Genomic DNA, 19,614 nt, shown 5'->3' on the forward strand with positions numbered 1-19,614 from the left:
ATATACTTTGATAATAAAATTACTTCGACATTGATTTGGATTTGATTTTGAATCTCTGCTAAGAAATTGCACTAAATCAGTCAGATCACACTAAGAGGGCTATATTCAGTTTTGGTCATCTTTTTACAAGGAGGTAAAGGTGGTAACAGATAAAATTAGAAATTTGGAGTTATAGTATATTACTTACATTAAAGTGTAGTTAATCGGCGTAGCCAGTTATTTGGGACAACTCTGAAAAAACAAAAACCAATCAAGAAAATAGCTGGGACTCCTTTCATTTATTTGGGACACACTGCCTCTTAATTGGGACAGGAGACCGTTGCTGAAAATTTTCTAACTAGTGTCAGTTGCTTGCACTTGTGTGCCAGTTAGACACTAAAACAAGGGTAGAGCGAAAAGTTTTTAAATAACACCAATTGCGTGTGCTTGCATTGCGTTATCCTTTTGGACCAACAGACACTGATTCAAAAAGCAATGACTTTTGATCAATTTGTTTTGTATTTTGAAGGCAGTCCATGGTCTGTGCTAGGTGCCTGCACTGATTTTGTCCATTTATAGTCAATCAAAAGATCTGGGCAGCGTACACTGGATTAATTCCTCCACTGATAACTATTAGGAACTAATACATAGTTTGTAATAGTGTGGCAATGTTCTAATTAATTCTGTATTTCATTTAAATACATGATTTGTTACTCAGATAAATAGTAATTTGTCTTTTTTATACCTTTTTAACTACTTCCATGAAACTTTGGCTAATTGGGGCAGCCGCATAATTGGGCCAAAATGTACTGGTTCCAATGAGTCCTGGTTAACTGGAATCCACTGTAGTTGCTTTGGAGACTCAGTGTAGATTATAATATTTATCCTTATGCTGGCATAGTGGACTGCAGATGCTGGAATCTGGAACAATAAATAATCTGCTAATGATGCAAGCTTTTGATTTATTTTTCTAGGATATTTTCTGTATCCTAGTCCCTCCCACATAGACATTTGACTCTGCTCTTTCTTCCCTATAATCCTACCACTGCGCTCTACACACACACGCATGCAGGTACACGTACACACACACACACACACACACACACACACACACACACACACACACACACACACACACACACACACACACACACACACACACACACACACACACACACACACACACACACACACACACACACACACACACACACACACACACACCTCTTCTGCTGCCAACTCACACTAGGGCCCATTTACAGTTGCCAGTTTGGCTTTGGAATGTAGGAGGGAACCAGAGCACCATGGTGAAACCATGTCATTTAGACATTCAGACAGCACCTGAGGTCGGGATTGAACGTGGGCTGCTGAAGCTTTATGGCAGCAGGACAGAGAAAATGTAGAAGGATATTTCCAGGACTGGAGGACCTGAGTTATAAGGAAACATTGAATAGGTTAGGACTTCATTCCTTGGAACATAAAAGACTGAGAGGAGATTTGATAGTATAGAAAATTATGAGAGGTATAGATAGGGCAAATGCAAACACTGAGGTTGGGTGGGACTACAACTAGGCATCATGGGTTAAGGGTGAAAAGTGAAAAGTTTAAGGGGAAACTTCCTCACTCAACGGATCGTGAGAGTGTGGAATGAACTGCCAGCACAAGTGGACATTAAGCTCAATTTCAGAGTTTTGCTGGTTTGGATAGGTACATGGATAGTAGGGATATGGAGGGCTATGGTCTGGGTGTTGGTCAATGGGACCAGGCAATTTAAATGGTTCGGCACAGACTAGATGGGCCGAAAGGCCTGCTTCTGCGCTGTACTTTTCTATTACTATGACTAATCATGACGCCAGTGCACTGCCCACCTACAGGCTTTCTTCCAAGTTACACACCATCCAGTCTTGGAAATATCTTGCCGTTCTTTCATTAATGCTTGATCTAAGTCCCGAAACCCCACAGCCAACAGCATTGCCAGTGCACACTCATCACAAAGGCTGCAGTGGTTCACCACCACGTCTCCCTGGACAATTGGGGATTAGCAGTGAGTTCTAACCTTGTTAGCAATAAGCTACTGTAGTTCTCAAATGTCGCCTTTCTCCACTCTGAGAAACAACAGTTCCTGTGCTGAGATTTGATCTATTACAGTTTCTCTCAAGTTCAAGTTTATTGTCATCTGACAGTTTAAGATGGCTCTGGTGAAGCACTGTGACACTTCGCAAGTAACAAACAAAACTATAAATTACTGTATTAATCACAGCTTTTCTTGGAATCTGTAACTTGCCTTTCAGAGTTGAGCTTTTGAGCTACCAGTATGACCTGGCACTTTTGTGATGTGAACTAGAAGGTGAAGGATGGTTGTGTAGCAGGTACAGGTCAGATCAAGGCAGCACGGCCCGGGCCCAGGAGCAGGGATTGAGGCAATGTTTGCCCGTTGCTGGAGGCGATTGAATGCGACAGAATCGAGGCAAGGCGAGTGGAGGTGAGGCAGCTGGGCCTGGGTTCGAGAGTGAGGAACAGCCTGAGGTTTGCTGATTTAAGCACCTGGCCAGATTGAAAAGATCAGTGTGTGAGGGCCAGAGCTGATGAACGGGTCTGTATTCAACTCGCTGCTCTGTGAGATTTACTCATCTCTGTGCTGAACTGAGGCTGTGGCCTGCAACTATTGGGCTCCTGGATCAGCTGTGGTGATATCTGGCTTCGTGGCTCTGAGCTCACTTTCATGAGAATCAGTTCCGAATGTTATTTGCTTACTATTATTGCTTGTATGATTTTTTTCTTCTGCACATTGGGTGTATTACTGTTTTTTTAAAATGGGCTATATTTTTTTTGGTTTGTGGCTGCCTGTAAGGAGGCAAATTTCAAGGCTGTACATAGTATACATACTTCGATAATAAATGTACTTTGAACTCTAATATATACAATCAAACAAAACAATGTTGCTCCAGACCACAGTACGCCCACAATACATATATCACACATAACACATAAGCCAAAGTATTACCACAAAGTTAATAAATATAATACAAAATGCATGTAGTGCAGTGCACAGGTAAACAGTAATCAGCTTGCTGTCCTAGTGGCGAGACTTTGGTGGTGTCAGGATAGTCATTAGTCTCACAGCCTGAGGGAAGAAGCTGTTACCCAGTCTGGCAGTCCCAGTCCTGATGGGATGGGTGGTAGGAATCCTTAACAGTGCTTCGGACCCTTTGTAGACAATATTCCAAGAAAATGTCACAGATTGGAGGGAGGGAAACCCCAGTGATCGTCTCAGCATTTTTTATTTACCCCCCCGGGGGGGGGGTCTTGCAGTCTGATGCTTTGCAGCTTCCATACCACATAATGATGCAGCCGGACAGGATGCTCGATGGTACACCTGGAGAAAGTTGTTAGAATGGCGGCAGAGAGACTTGCACACCTCAATCTCATAAAATGTTGGTGCGGCTGTGCCTTCTTGACTGCTCTTTAAGGATATTTTTAAAACTTATTTTAATGCCCAGGTATTTAATGCATTGACCTGAAGCCCATTGAATTGTACTTAACTTCTAACAATGTCTAAATAATTAATGCCAATGTCCTATCTTTTATTTTAAACCAGAACACCTTTTACATTGAGCACTAAGTCACCATGATCCAAATTCAGTAAACAAGAGATTAAAAAGAGCTGGTATTTTGTGAAATTTAAAAAACTTGTCCTTAAAGTTTTGGAACATACCAATGCAATCTTCAATTAGTACATTTTAGATCAGGGATGGCCAATCTATGGCGCATGTGCCAAAAGTGGTGCATTGGATGATTAGAAGTGCATTGCACCCCAGTGATAATAATGAAAAAGTAAGCCTACTCATGCAAATAGAATTAACCAAAAACCAATTTGTAGAAAAAATTCTATAACAGGAATTCAAGTAGCTTAGAGCTAGAAATGGGTTTTACTGAGAATAAATCTAAAACTTAGCAATTATTTTTAGCAAATTTATTATTTCATGCACATCTTTTGGCAAATGTTATCTTCTTTCACATTAATCTGTTTTCAATTAAAAAGTAATGTACAATGAGTCAAACTAGGAAAGAAGGACATTTGTTCTGCAGTCGTACCACAACTGTTCAATACACGTTTGATACTTGTTTGATCCTGAGGTGCCAGGCATCTGCACCAGCGGTACGTCGCAGGTTTTTGCCAGTCAGTTTACAATTGACACTCGTGCGCAACGGAGTTGTGCTTTGTTCGTCCTTTGTGAACATTTGCAGTTTTGTACTTTTTCAAAAATTAAGTCTTGTTTTTACATTCAGTTATCCATCACAGTGCAAAAGAAAACGAGCAAAAGAAAAGCAGTAAGTGATAGTAAGCGTGAATTCAATGAACAGTGGGAAAATGAGTTCTTATTTATAGCGGGTCCATCAGGAAAACCATTGTGCATTGTTTGTGAAAACACTTTCTCACATAATAGAAGACATGATGGTAATAGACACTATAAAACACAACATCAGACTGAAATTGAAGGAAAACTAAAGTTAGTGCTTGGGTCTGAGTTACAGAAAGAATATGTGATTAAGGAAAAGGAAGAAATCAAGAGATAAAATATATTTGTTAAAAGTGTCATTAAGGTAAGTAGTGTTTATCTTGTTTTTATGTTAAATCAATATATCATGTAAAAATGCTAAATATGTCTATATTAACATATTTTTACAAGAATTGAATGGGGGTACAAGAGTCGTTTGGCGCATCTGAACTTGTGCGTGAAAAAATTGACGCATGGAATGTAAAAGTTGGCCACCCCTGTTTTAGATTATGTCATTTTGGCAGATTTTGTGTTTAAGCATTTATTTGAAGTTTCCTGGCACTGAGGCTTTTTGTGAAGGAAAGAGAGTTTATGCCGGCATGAGACTAATGAATGGGGTTTACTGGAATTGTACCAGAGACTCTGCTTTTTATTCTTCATAGCCCATCACCCCTGCGACAGCAGCTTACCAGGGCTGTCTGTTCTGGGCCACTCTTTCAAGTTGTCCCCAGGTGTGGCCAATCTTCAAAGTTCCTTCCTCTCATGCTCCCAGAGATGAGGCCTTCGCAGCCTCTGTTGACGTTTCTGTAGCTTTGACTTTTTATGGGATGGTGTTGCTAGGTTCATGCCTAACCCTCACCCTTTCACAGTCTATGGCGGAGTTCAGCGACTCTGCTCCAAGCTCATATTTGTCCAAGTGCCATCCCTGGCCTGAGCCATCCCTCAAGACCTTCACTATTGGTTTGAAAACAGTTTCAAAGCCTTGGGGCTCTTACATAAAGATCTTTAATTCCTGTTTGTTTGTCTTCCCTTCAAGATTTCATTCAGGATTGTGTTATTGGCAAGACAACTTATTCAACTGTGGTTTCCAAGCACTAGTAATCATTTTTTTTTCTATGAAAAGAATTACATTGATGGTCCTAGTTATGATGTCTCTTCTAAATATACTGCCATGAAGACACTGGCTTGCTTTGAGGAGGCACAGAATTATGGGACTGGTATGCTTTGGAGAGCTATCGAATGTAGACACACCTTACTCATCAAGAAAAACTATAATTAAGCTGATTTTAACCCACTGTACTATAATCTTCTGTGCTAAATTTCCTCTTAAAGTTGCACCACCCAGGCCTGTTTATCTCTTTGAATTTAACTTCCTAAGCATGTTCAAATAATGAATGCAGGTATTGCTGATGATTCTGTAATCTCTGTTCTTTCATCTTTTATAGAAGCCCGATGATGTTCGGCCACTGAAGTTGGAGAGCTCTGAAACATCCACAGCAAAAGAATATTTGAAGGTAGATACTTCCTGGTTTGCATGGTATGCAGCATCTTCAAGTTCAGCTTATAATACTGTGATACGATGATGCAAATATCAAGCAAAAGAGATACAGGAACAGGTCAATCTGTCCTTTGAGCCTGCTCTGCTTTTCAGGAGTGTGGTTGATCCAGTGTTGGCCACAATATCACTTTTCCACTCTCTGTCTGTACATCCCTTCCTTATGGTTTTAATATCTGTCAGTCTCCATCCAAGATCCACAAGTCTTTAAGAGATGAAATTCCTCCTCACTTCTGTCTGAAATTGGCGGTTGCTTATTCTGAAACTTTGCCAACTATTTCTAGATGCTCTTACTAAGGGGAATCAGAATCAGGTTTAATATCTCTGACATATATCATGAGATTTTTTTTGTTTTGCGGCAGTGGTGCTGTGCAGTACATAAAAAGCTACAAATTACAATAAAAATAGTTTTTAAAAATTACATTAAGTAGTGCAAAAAGAGAGTGACACCAACAACAAAAAAGAAAAGAACATCAAGAACAGAAAGTGTTTCTCCGTTTCTATTGCTTGTTGTCTTCTGTGTTCTGTTGGCATCAGAATGTGTGGCAACACTCGCTGGCTGCCCGCAGTGTTATGTTTTGTAGCTTCAAAATATTACACTAATTCAAAAGAAGGCACAGGAGTCCAAATGTGAGTCTAGCTTGGTGTTTACTTTAGCCGAGGGAAGCACTTATCGCGTGGTAGTGTCATAGCGTATGCAATTCACGTATTTATATATATAACCCATAATGAATTATCTAAATGAACAAGAACACTTAATCAGCCAGTATATATACACTAGGTTACTTAAATATTATTGCAATATTAAATACACAGCATCCAGCACACCCTCAGGTGTATTGGTTGTAAACGTAAATTTCACTGTATGTTTTGATGTGCACCTGATAAATAAACTTGAACCTTGAAGCTATCTCAGGGATATTGCGGGGATTAATTCCAAATCAGGATCCATTTTCAATTAAGTTTTATTTGGGACGCTTGCAGCTCAATTCTATTTACATTTGAGATTTTAGCTCAATGATGTGGGGAGTTTATTTATCTCTGAATATATAAATTGATTTGAATTTGCCCCAATAATTCAAAAAAGTAGCACTTGAAGGTACAGACTGCAATGTGATACTTCAAAGCAAGCTCTCTTACTGTTATTACAAAAGGCTTGACAGACATAGAACTTAGAACGTTACAGCACAGTACAGGTCCTTTGACTCTTTATGCTGTGCCAAACTTTTAACATCGATGTTGTGCCGACCTTTAAGATCAAACTAACCTTTCCCTCCTACATAGCCCTCCATTTCTCCATCATCCATGTGCCTATCCAGGAATCTCTTAGCAACACACACAAATTGCTGGAGGAACTCAGCAGACCAGTCGGTATAGTTGACATTTTGGGCCGAGACCCTTCATCAGGACAGAGACTCTTACATACCACTAATTTATCTATCTCTACCGCCACCCCTGGCAGCACATCCCACACACCCACCACTCTGTGTGAGACTTGATGTTCTCCAAATCATAACATTGGTTCTGTGTTTTTGTGTAATGTTTGGAACAGTGCAAGGAAAAATCATTCTGATTAATTGTCAGGTGAGACCTAGTCAGACTCATCTACAATGAGGGTCTGTTGAGAGAATTTTAGCTGTTCATGCTTAGACAGATTAATAGATCTGCTTTAAAAAATTATTAAAACATGCCTATCCACTGATTGGCATATGGCATTTTTAAGTATCCATAAAAATTGCAATTATTTTTAAGTGCACTTGAAAATTGCTTTCAGCTGAAAATGAGAACTTAGATGACCAGACAAGACTGTTTATTTACTTATTACAGCGTGGAATAAGTCCTTACGGCCCTTCGAGCCACACTGGTCAGCACCCCCCCCCCCCCCCGATTTTAGTCCTAGTCTAAACATGCGACAGCTTACAATGACCAATTAACCTACCAACCAGTAGGTCTTCAGACTATGGGAGGAAACCAGAGCACCCAGAGGAAACCCATGAGGAGAACGTACAAATTCCTTACAGGCAATGGCGGGAATTGAACCTGAGTTACTGGTACTGTAAAGTGCTGTGCTAACCACTGCACACCCATTTTTGAAAGTAAATGTTTTATTTATTTCATTGAGTTCCTGCAAACAAAGCAATTTGTAACTTAAACAAGGAAAATAATGTGAAAGCAGTGAAGGTACTCAGCAGCAATGTGCAAAATGCTGGAGGAACTCAGTGGGTCAAGCACCATTTTGGGAAATGGATCATTGAAATGGGGAGCATTCTAACTAGCTGCATCACCCTCTGGTATGGGGTCGGGGTGCTACTGCACAGAATCGAAACAGGCCGCAGAGAGTTGTAAAAGGAGTAAATTAGTCAGTTATATCTTGGGCACTATCCTCCCTAGTATCCGGAACATCTTCAAGGAGAAATGCCTCAAAAAGGTGTCGTCCTTCATTAAGGACCCCTGTAACCCAGGTCATGCCTTCTTCTCACTCCTACCATCAGGAAGGAGGTACAGAATCCTGAAGGCACACACTCAATAATTCAGGACCAGCTTCTTCCCATTTGCCATCAGATTTAACCCATGAACACTACCTCAGTATTTTAAATTTCTATTTTTCATGAGTTATTTAATTTAACTATACATACTGCAATCCACAGTTTTTTTCCTCTGTTATTATGTATTGTATTGTACTGCTGCAGCAAAGTCAACAAATTTCATGACGTATACCAATCATATTAAACCTGATTCTTGATATTTTAGGCTGAGATCCTCCATCTGGATTACAAGGAAAGGGTGGGGGGGAGGAGCAAGAGCTGGCAGGTGGTACGTGGATCCAGATGAGTGGGGAAATAGGCAGATGAGGGAGGGAGCAGAGGTGCAATGATATCAGAAGCTGGGAGGAGATTGGTGGAAGTGACATAGGAGACGCAAGAGACTGCCGATGTTGGAAGTCTGGAGCAACAAACAAGAAGCTCAGTGGGTCAGGCAGCATCTCTGGAGAGAAATGGTCAGTCGTCATTTCAGATTGAGACCCTTCATCTGGATGTGGAAGGTGGAGGGAAGGTGTGAAGCAAGAGCTGGCACGTGATGGGTAGATCCTGGTGAGGGCTGTGACACTCGGATACACGGATAGGTCAGGCAGCATTTCTGGAGAGAGAAAGTGTTAAAATTTCATGTTCAAGACCCTTCCTCAGGGTTCGTACAATTTAGCATCTCAAGTAACAAATCCAAAAATCAGTTCTGCAAATTAAGCGGTAAATAGTGTAGTATACAGTATGTAGGCTGGCTTGACATTATCATCTGGGTGTCTGATTCTTATATAATGTTATTGCTCTGGTAACATTTAATTTGAATGCCACGAAGTTGAAAGAGTTCAATGCTGACAAGTTGAATTTAGTTACTGTATTTTGAAGTATTCTGACATGGCTCCTTTGTTTTAGTAATTTCACTGTGAATCTTCAAATTTCATTTACTGGATGCTTTTTCCCTATTTGGAATTTGAACTTTGAATTGAGAGTGAAAGAAAAGGAGGTATAAATGCAAATATCAGAAACTTGAAGCAAAAGCAAAGGTAGTTTAAAAGTTGAAAGAAATATCAAGCAGTGTAAATGAAACCAACGGTGAATATTTGACATGTTTTAACATTGTACTGCTGAATCTTTCAGAATCAGGTTTATCATCACCAGCACGTGATGTGAAATTTGTTAACTTAGCAGCAGCAGTTCAATGCAATATATAATCTAGCAGAGACAGAAAATAATAATAATAATAAATAAAATAAAATAAAACATAATAAATAAACAAGTAAATCAATTACATATGTAGAATAAATTTTTAAAACATGCAAAAACAGAAATACTGTATATTTAAAAAATTGAGGTAGTGTTAATGGGTTCAATGTCCATTTAGGAATCGGATGGCAGAGGGGAAGAAGCTGTTCCAAAATCGCTGAGTGGGTGCCTTCAGGCTTCTGTATTTCCTACCTGTTGGTAACAGTGAGAAAAGGGCATGCCCTGGGTGCTGGAGGTCCTTAATAATGGATGCTTCCTTTTGAGACACCGCTCCCTAAAGATGTCCTGGGTACTTTGTAGGCTAGTGCCCAAGATGGAGTTAACTAGGTTTACAACCTTCTACAGATTTTTCGGCCCTGTGCAGTAGCCCCTCCATACCAGACGGTGATGCAGCCTGTCAGAGTGCTTTCCACGGTACAACTGTAGAGGTTTTTCAGTATATTTGTTGACATGCCAAATCACTTCAAACTCCTAATGAAGTATAGCTGCTGTCTTGCCTTCTTTATGACTACAACGATATGTTGGGACCAGGTTAGATCCTCAGAGGTCTTGATGCCCAGGAACTTAAAGCTGCTCACCCTCTCCACTTCTGATCCCTCTGTGAGGATTGGTATGTGTTCCTTCATCTTGCCCTTCCTGAAGTCCACAATCAGCTCTTTCGTCTTACTGACGTTGAGTGCCAGGTTGTTGTTGTGGCACCATTCCACTAGTTGGCATATCTCACTCCTGTACACCCTCTCATCACCACCTGAGATTCTGCCAACAATGGTTGTATCATCAGCAAATTTGTAGATGGTATTTGAGCTATGCCTAGCCACACAGACTTAACATGCTTATCATCTTTCATAATCTCAGTGGTCAAAGCCCATGAATACATTTTGAAGAAAAGTCATGAGAAATTGCAGCATGAGAAATTCTGTTGTATGGACGCAGCGTGTTCACACACTTTTACTGGTGTTGCATGCATTATGGATATTGGGAAGGTTTAGGAGAATTCTATTCCTCATCGTCTGCCTTAGCACAGAAAGTATTTGGGTTTAATATCTCTTAGGAAATGGAATGACTCCCCTCTCCCTCAATATTGCACAGAAATACTAACCCAGATCATGTACTCAGCTTTCTGGAGTTGGTCGTGGGCTTATCCAGGATCAGCTTTATGGTCAAATACTGTACATTTACATGTATTAGAAATTTGCTGTGATGTGTTGGTCAGGGTGCGACATGAAATGAAAAGCAACAGTCAACAATTACAAAGGAAACAGAATTATTTGTAAAAAAATAAAGTTAGAGGTTAGAATACTGATATGGAACGAAATGTGCTTAAATGCATAAAAACAACAAGTATTTACAATGTAAACAGCATTATAGAAGGTGGTTTAAAGTGTTTACAGTGTAGTGTAGTGACGGGTAAATAGGTATGGGAGGGGTTGGGGTTGGGCTAACTAGAATGGTTGGTCAGATTAACTGCCAGGAGGTTGAAATTTTTAAGATGGTGTGAAGTTTTTGTTGTAATAGCCTTATAGTGTTTTCCAGAAGGGAGCTTTAGGAAAAGGCAGATTGCCGGGTGGGAACTGTCTGCAATGATTTTTCCTGCCCACTTCTTTGTCCTGGATACACAGAATTCCTGCAGTGATGGTAAACTGCAGCCAATGACCTCTTCTGCTGACCTGACAATTTGCTGTAGTTTTTGTGTATTGTGAGAGGATGCTGCACCACACCAGAATGTGAGGATGCTCTCTGTGATGGCAGTATGTTCTGCGGAAGATGGAATTTTACCAACTACCTCAATAAGTACATCCTCTGTTGAGCCTTCTATGGCTGAGAGTGCTTGATCTAATATGATACATAGATTAAGCAGCAATCCTTCCAGTGCAAGTCTGTTGTTAAAAAATGAAGTTATGGCAGCCAACCTAATTTTCAAGTAAATTAATAATATTTATACCTACTTCCTCTACTAAATGTGCAGAGATTGAAGGGTGATACCATTTCACCTCCACCATTGTAGTTAGGATTTCACTGAATAAAACTGTTGATGTGCTAACAACTTGTTTCTTCTTCTTTCAAGCCCGTTGACAGAGAGGCACTTGTTTTCCATTTGGATAACAAAAGCCAAGAGGCACCTGATTTTGAAGAACTACCTGATGAATTCTTTCAAGTAACGGTCGATGATGTTAGAAAACGGTTTGCTCAACTAAAAAGTGAAAGGTAATCCTTTCTTTGCCTATCTACTATCTTAACACTTGTGTCGGCAAAGCAACTGTACCTTGCTTAAAAGTGAAAGCCTCTTCAGATAACATTGCTGAAATATTCATCCAGTGAGGAAGACAATGCAATTGTGAAACTATTGAAAGACTCACCTTCTATGCTTAATTAATTTCAGGTGTAAAAAGGACACAATCTTCATTGGAAAACAACTATGAGACGTTCAGCAAATTAATTGGTCAAATGGGTGTAATCAGGCAGTGCGGGCTCATTGGGCCTGTTACTGTGCTGTAACTCAAAGTAAATTTATTATCAAAGTACGTATATGTCACTATGTACTTAACTGATTCAGCTTCTTGCAAGCATTCACAGTCGATAGAAAGAAGCACAATGGAATCAGTGAAAAACTACACACAAAGACAGACAAGCATCCAAAGTGCAAAAATAAATTGTGGAAATATAGCAATAAAACAAATAATAAGAAAAAAATACAACATTGTGCAAAAGTTTTAGGTACATACAGTATATAGTTAGGATGGCTAAGACCTTTGCACAGTACTGTAATAATTTTATATATTGCACTCTATTGTGGACTGAGAGTGGGAAGGGGGCAAGGAGAGGGGAATTATGGTTGGAAAAAGGGGAAGAGAGAGGGGAGGGGAGGGAGTGGGAAGCACCAAAGAGACATTCCGTAATGATCGATAAACCAATTGTTTGGAATCAAATGAACTTGCCTGTTGTCTCAGGGCTGGGTGTGTCTTCACCCACGCCAACCCTCCCCCTCCCACCCTTGGCACACTGTCTCTGCCAACTGTCCCACACTGTTCCCATGGCACTCCACCCTTGCCATTCCCAACATCCTTTGCTCCCACAGATCTACAAACTCGCTTTCTGCTCCATATTGACAACTACAGTACTGTGCAAAAGACTTTGGCATTCTAGCAATATATATATGTGCCTAAGACTTTTGCGGAGTACTGTATTTTCAGGAACAATTCGGCATCACCCAGTTCTGAGACATCAGGCAAGGTCATTTGATTCCAAGTAATTGGTTTATTGATCATTGCAGAATGTCTCCCTGTTGCTTCTTGCTCCTCCTCTCTCCCTTCCCCTTTTCCCAACCATGATTCCCTCCCCCTGCCCCCTTCCCACTCCCAGTCCACAATAGAGACCCATATCAGAATCAGGTTTATCATCACTCACACATGTCATGAAAGTTGCTTTTATTTTGCAACAGCAGTACGGTGTTATTATGGGGTTAATCTTGCACATTCCCCAAGGTTGGAAAACATCGCAGCCAGACAGAGGTTACATTAATTACATGTAAGAGAATCGCATGCATATCAGCATTCTGCTGTGCTATGTAAACAGGGAAGATTAAACAGGATGAGAACCACAAAAGAGTTAGTGAATTGTACTTGCTACAGGGTGGCGATTTTTAACAATCGTTATTGAGTTTAATACGTAAGAAATAGAAGAAGACCAAAACCCCCTCTAGCCTTCTGCACTCTGCCATTCTGTATCATGGTTAATCCCATACTTTGTCTATTTTTCTGATTCCCATCTCCTCCCATTCCTTGTTCACCAAAATTTCATCAGTCTTGGCTTTGAATATACTCAGTTTCTGAGCACTCACAGCCTTTTAGACAGAGAATTCTAAAGATTTACGATCTTTAATGGCAGACCTCCTACAGCAAAATAATACCCTTTTTGTACTATTTAGGCTGAGAAGACTGTAAGCGTTCAAGATTCAAGATTACATTTATTAGCCACATGTACATCGAAACATGCAGTGAAATGCGTCATTTGCACAGTCTGAGGATGTGCTGGGAGCAGCTATATCTCGCCATGCTTCCAGCACCACCTTAGTACATCTACAGCAGAACAATATTCAGCAAACATACAACAAAACAGACACAACAACGGTCAAGCAAGCCCCTTCCTACACCCTACACCCCCCACCCCCACCAGGACACCCCGACATCCTATAATTGCCTTTTAAGATCCAATAAATCCTCATTTCTCATTCCCCCGAACTCCTGTGAGTGTAGTCAATTCTACTTCATCTCCCCTCAAAGGACAATCTTCTCCTTTGAATCAATTTGCTATTTTTACCAAGAGCGTAATAAACATCTGATGAGCAAAAATGTGGTCATTACAATCTTTTACTTTTGTGATTTCTACTAGGATTTTGATGAAGGAGGAATGAGAAAATATTTTCAATATCCAGAAATTTTCTTCACTTCATTTTTTTTAACCAATTGTTAGATGATGGAAGTCCACAGTGTTTTTGTGTGAAAAGATCGTTACCTTAGCCACCTGTAATTTCTAACTCCATTGATATCCCTGTGATGCACAATCTCAAATCAAGCTCATTCAGCTGTGCAGTGTTTTCAAACTGAAATCTGTAAAAGCTGAGATTTCAGGATTTTTTAAACTCAGTTCAAAGTACATAAAATGCCACTATATATATAACCCCATGATTCATTTTTATGTAGCTTTATAGATCCCTTCAAAGAGCTTCTCTTAAAAGAAAAGTCAAATGACCACCATGTATAAATGTAGTTTACAACAGCTATCGACAATTACTTAATACAATTACAAAATCACACATCCCATATAATTTTTCCAATTTAAAGGTTGTGGACCTGAAATGTCAAACTTTTTTTCTCTCACCACAAATACTGCCTCATTTGTTGAGTTTTGCCACCTTTCTTTCTGTTTCTGCAGTTGCTAATTTTCTTGCAATACAACAGGCTGTTGCATTTGATTTTTCTTAATTTCAGAGAGTTCTTTTTATGCCCATTCACTGCCCTTGTATTTTCCTGTTTTCCCATGTAATTTGTGGAATAGAGTACGCATCATGCACCATTTTAGAATGCCTCAAAGTGCATTGAGTACATTTGAATTTTGGTTGCTGCAGAACATGGAGAAATCATCAGCTAATCGGTGCATAACAAGTTCCCATTGTTGGAATTAATGACCAAGAAATGGGCCAGATCACACAAGTTTCATTGTAGGATATCTACAAGTGTGGAGGACATCTGTGGTCAAGTGGTTTGCAGTTCATTGGCTTGTCCTTATAGTCCTTCTTAAGTACAGGCACAGCATTATCTACTCTCCAGTCTTCCAATAACAAAATCTCTTGACAGGGTCCCTGCAATTTCTTCTCTGCCTTGTCACACCACCTAGAACATACCTGGTCAGGCCGCAGGGGTTTTTCCAATTCCACACATCTCAACACTGCCAGCATTCTTTCATAATGTTGATATGTCACTGAAATATTTTATAAGGATGTTGTCGGGACTTGAGAGCCCAAGTTATAGGAAAAGGTTAAATAGGTTACAACTTTACCTGGAGGGTAGGAGAATGAGGAGAGATTTGATAGAGGTATACAAAATTAGGAGAGGTATAGATAGGGTAAATGCAGGGAGGCTTTTTCCACTGAAGTTGGGTGGGACCAGAACTAGATATTAAGGATGAAAGGTGAAATATTTCAGGAGAACCTAGGTGAGGAACAATTTCACTCAGAGAGTGGTGCAAATGTGGAATGAGTTACAATGCGGGTTCCATTGCAACATATAAGAGAAATTTGGATAGGTACGTGGATGGGAGGGGTATGGAAGGATTGTGGTCCAGCAGACTTTAGGAATTAGACAGAGTAATAGTTTGGCATGGACTAGGTGGGATGAAGGGCCCGTCTCTATGATGTAGTGCTTACAGAAACATCGCTGTTTTCTTTCCCAAACTCCCTAGCTCCCGTGACCTGCTGCCATCCTAACTGGAGCTAATGCTGGTTGTGGAGCAAGCTGCAGTGGGTGGAAGTTAGTGCTCTGCCTGCAGACTGCCTTCTGGCATCTTGTGCTAAATACTGCAAATCTGAGATGTTTAGGAGATGTCATAAAATGCAAATAAATTTTGATAAGGACATGTACAATCATTCAGCTTCGTATGAGTTAATTCAAAACATTAACTTTAATGGGGTTGTGTGAATTGTTCCATCTATGTACTATTCCAGGGATGGAATCAGAAGTCAGGTATGCCAGCATCTTATCTCCTGTGCATTCCACATTTCAGCACTGTTGTAAGCATTTGCAGAAATATGAAAGGTATGGATAAGTGTTCTGCAGCTAACTATTGCTCATCTACAGAACCACTAACCAGTAATCAGAGTGATCCAGCCCACTGAATTTTAACAGTCTAGTATGAGGAATAAACATGTTTTGTCACTACATAATGCTAATCGTGGATTGTACCTGTGCTTCCCAATCAGAAGTGGAGAAGGTAGCTATGAGGTGAGATTGACCAAATCTTCTCAAAGAGAAGCCTGGAGCAAGCAATTCTAGTCCCAGCTCTAATTGATGTAAACAGCAGAAGAAAAGGGACTCCGAGTAACATGAGGACTATAGATCCCACCATCCAGACCAGGCCATCTTTTCATAGCTACCATTGGGTATGAGAACCAAAAGCCTAAGGTCCAACACGACTAGGTTCAAGAACAACTACTTCCCTTCAAACCATTCAGTTCTTGTACCAACCAGCAAAACCCTCATCACTACCACAGTTTAGTGACACTGTGACTACTATGATCACTTTGCGCTAAAATGGTCATTTTTTTTTGTTTTAATTATGTTTCTGTTTCATGTAAAGAATGTTATATAATTTATGTTTATATTATGTTTTTCTTGTAAATGCTGCTTATAAGATGCTATGTGGCTACGAAGCTACTGCAAGTAAGTTTTTCATTGCATCTCTGCTTACATGTGAGTATGACAATAAACTCGACTTTGACTTCCTCTTCCCGCCCGCCAAGCACATACAGCTTGTTACCAGTGGAAACAATCCATCAGACAATGCTGACTATGCTTTTTGTCTACAAGCTTCCATAAATTATAGTCTGCCACACCAGCACTAATCTGAATTAATCATGTTGTTAGCCTTAACTGTGTTGTGGTATTCAAAGGTTGAGTGGTTTCCTGCTCTGGAGTTGCCTCTTAGTTGCACTGTCAGCCAAATTATCAGATGAGGTGTTGTCTGCCTTCTGAGGTGACACCATTTGGAAGAGGAGCTCTGGCAATATCCCTAGTATCCTGACATTATTTATTCATCAAAAGAAGAAAAGTTCAGTAGTTTCATTTAATGCCAGGGAAATGTATACAATATTCTGTACATCCTGAAACTCTTGTTCTTCTCAGACATCAACGAAAACAGAAGAGTGGCCCAAAGAATGAGTTAGAATCCCAAAGCCCCCCCCCCATTCTCCCCTCCCACGCACAAGCAACAGCAAAGCAATTGTCCTTCCCCTTCCTCCATTTATTTCAACAAAAAAATGCATCAGCACGTTCCACCCATCAAGCATGCAATAGCAAAGAGCCTAATAAAAGCCATTATCTGCAGTACAACAAAAACTAATTGTTCACCCAACAATTTTCAGTCATTTTCTCATTGTTCCCAGCAGATCAATGCAATACTTACCTGTATCATAAGTTGTGCTTTGCTTTTATATAATTTGAACATTTTGATTAGGTCCATTCTGAGTATCTGTTACAGATATGTAAATATCCTCAACTTCTCAGTTACTGTATATTAGAATTCATCCAAAGGAATCTCTAGTTCTGTTGTATGCAGACACACAAGATTCTGCAGATGATGGAATTTTTAAGCAATTCGTAATGCTGGAGGAACTCGGCAGATCAGGCGGCATCTATGGAGGGAAATGAACAGCTGATGTTTCAAAGTAATTTATTATCAAAATATGCGTATGTCACCATATACTATCTTGATATTCATTTATTTGCAGTCAATTACAAGAAAATAAATACAACAGAATCCATGTAAACCATACGTTTCAGGCTGAGACCCGTTGGTGGTGAGACCTGATAAAGGGCTGAAGCCCAAAATGTCAACAGTTCATTCCCCTCATGGATGTTTCCTGACCCACTGGTTTCCTCAGCATTTTGTGTCTGTGGTTTTATTCTGTGCCCTGCTCTAAAATGCCATAATATTTAGGCAGTTCCAAATTGTGTCTCAAAGATTAGATGTGAAATGGAAATCACCTTTGATGATTATGATTGATCGCATGCACTGCTGAAAAGATTAGGTCTGGCATCCCAATATTTGAACAGCATGACTTTAATGACCTATAAAAAAAAATTTCTTTGACACAAGATTGTGTTACTGAGAGAAATGCTTTAAGTTAACTTTACAGTAGTATTCATCAACTGTACAAAGGCTGATCTTGGGCTCCATCAAACAGTTTTATATTCTGAGTGAGTGTGTTTGTGTTGTTTCAAAGAGTCCATCTGTACTATTTCTGTCAGCGTTTGGATAGATAATAAGCCACAAATACTCAGATTTAGATCTGAAAAAATCTATCCCATTGTAGAAGTTGTAGTTGTCTATTATGTACACACAGGTCAATAGGACAAAGAGAAGCAGTCCAGATTTGAACTGTTCATTAACTTTCAACAACCTTAGTAGATGAAAGGAGAGATAAAATGCATTACATTCAATTGTATTGTTTCATCATTGCAATATTTTCAACATATAAGAGATCAAAGCCACGTCTTAGCTTAAGATGCTGGTCCCAAAGTATTGATTGAAATTGATATGTGATTTCTGAATGAACATATGACTTTTATATCAATACATTCAAAATTGAGATGACTATTTTTAGTTTTCTACTGTGTGCATAATTGTATCCCAAAAATAGAAATTTCTTTCTCTGATTGCTTACTTATGCAAGAGGTATAGTTAGGACCAGACTGGCATGTTAAAATCTCCTTTCTGTGCTGCCTGAATCTAACGAGAGAGTTAATATTAATGTGTTTCTGAATATAATTTTCATTGTTTCTATTTACTTAGGCAATTTTATGAAGAGGCTCCATTATTAACAAAATCTGTGAGAGAATCTCAAATGAGGGAAAAGACAGAACGTTATCCTAAGGTTGGTGAATGTCCTGTTTTCTGAAGGACAGTAGTATCTCATTGCTGTAAATAACTACCATTAATTGAGGGTCAGTTTTTTAAAATGGCATTAATATTGATTTTGCCAGATAATGCCACACCATGTAAATGAGTGAAAAACTTAGAACATCATTGGAGTGAAGCAATCCGTATTAGAAACATAGAAAACCTACAGCACAATACAGGCCCTTCAGCCCACAAAGTTGTGGCAAACATGTCCCTACCTTAGAAACTACTAGGCTTACCTATAGCCCTCTATTTTTCTAAGCTCCATGTACCTATCCAAAAGTCTCTTAAAAGACCCTATCGTGTCCGCCTCCACCACCGTTGCCGGCAGCCCATTCCACGCACTCACCACTCTCTGAGTAAAAAACCTACCCCTGACATCCCCTCTGTATCTACTCCCCAGCACCTTAAACCTGTGTCCTCTTGTGGCAACCACTTCAGCCCTGGGAAAAAGCCTCTGACAATCCACACGATCAATGCCTCTCATCATCTTGTACACCTCTATCAGGTCATTTCTCATCCTCAGTTGCTCCAAGGAAAAAAGGCCGAGTTCACTCAACCTATTCTCATAAGGCATGCTCCCCAATCCAGGCAAATTCCTTGTAAATCTCCTCTGCACCCTTTCTATAGCTTCCACATCCTTCCTGTAGTGAGGCGACCAGAACTGAGCATGGTACCCCAAGTGGGGTCTGACCAGGGTCCTATATAGCTGCAACATTAGCTCTTGGCTCCTAAATTCAATTCCACGCTTGATGAAGGCCGATACATCGTACGCCTTCTTAACCACAGAGTCAACCTGCGCAGCTGCTTTGAGCGTCCTACGGACTCAGACCCCAAGATCCCT

At 40.0% G+C, this 19,614-nt stretch overlaps 1 protein-coding gene across 2 annotated transcripts in view; it reads left to right on the forward strand.

Moving 5' to 3' along the window:
- The window catches only part of aspscr1 (ASPSCR1 tether for SLC2A4, UBX domain containing), a 290,192-nt gene that overhangs the window by 150,650 nt on the left and 119,928 nt on the right, over positions 1-19,614 (forward strand). For both annotated transcript variants that reach the window (XR_012095994.1, XM_073026315.1), the window contains exons 8-10: positions 5,705-5,773; positions 11,662-11,801; positions 18,663-18,744. Coding sequence is in view for 1 of the 2 variants with exons in the window: in XM_073026315.1 (XP_072882416.1) it covers positions 5,705-5,773; positions 11,662-11,801; positions 18,663-18,744 (291 nt within the window). In the remaining variant the exon portion in view is untranslated. The remainder of the gene's footprint in view (positions 1-5,704; positions 5,774-11,661; positions 11,802-18,662; positions 18,745-19,614) is intronic.

Source organism: Hemitrygon akajei, chromosome 22, assembly GCF_048418815.1.
Source record: "Hemitrygon akajei chromosome 22, sHemAka1.3, whole genome shotgun sequence".
NCBI classification, from domain to species: Eukaryota; Metazoa; Chordata; class Chondrichthyes; order Myliobatiformes; family Dasyatidae; genus Hemitrygon; species Hemitrygon akajei.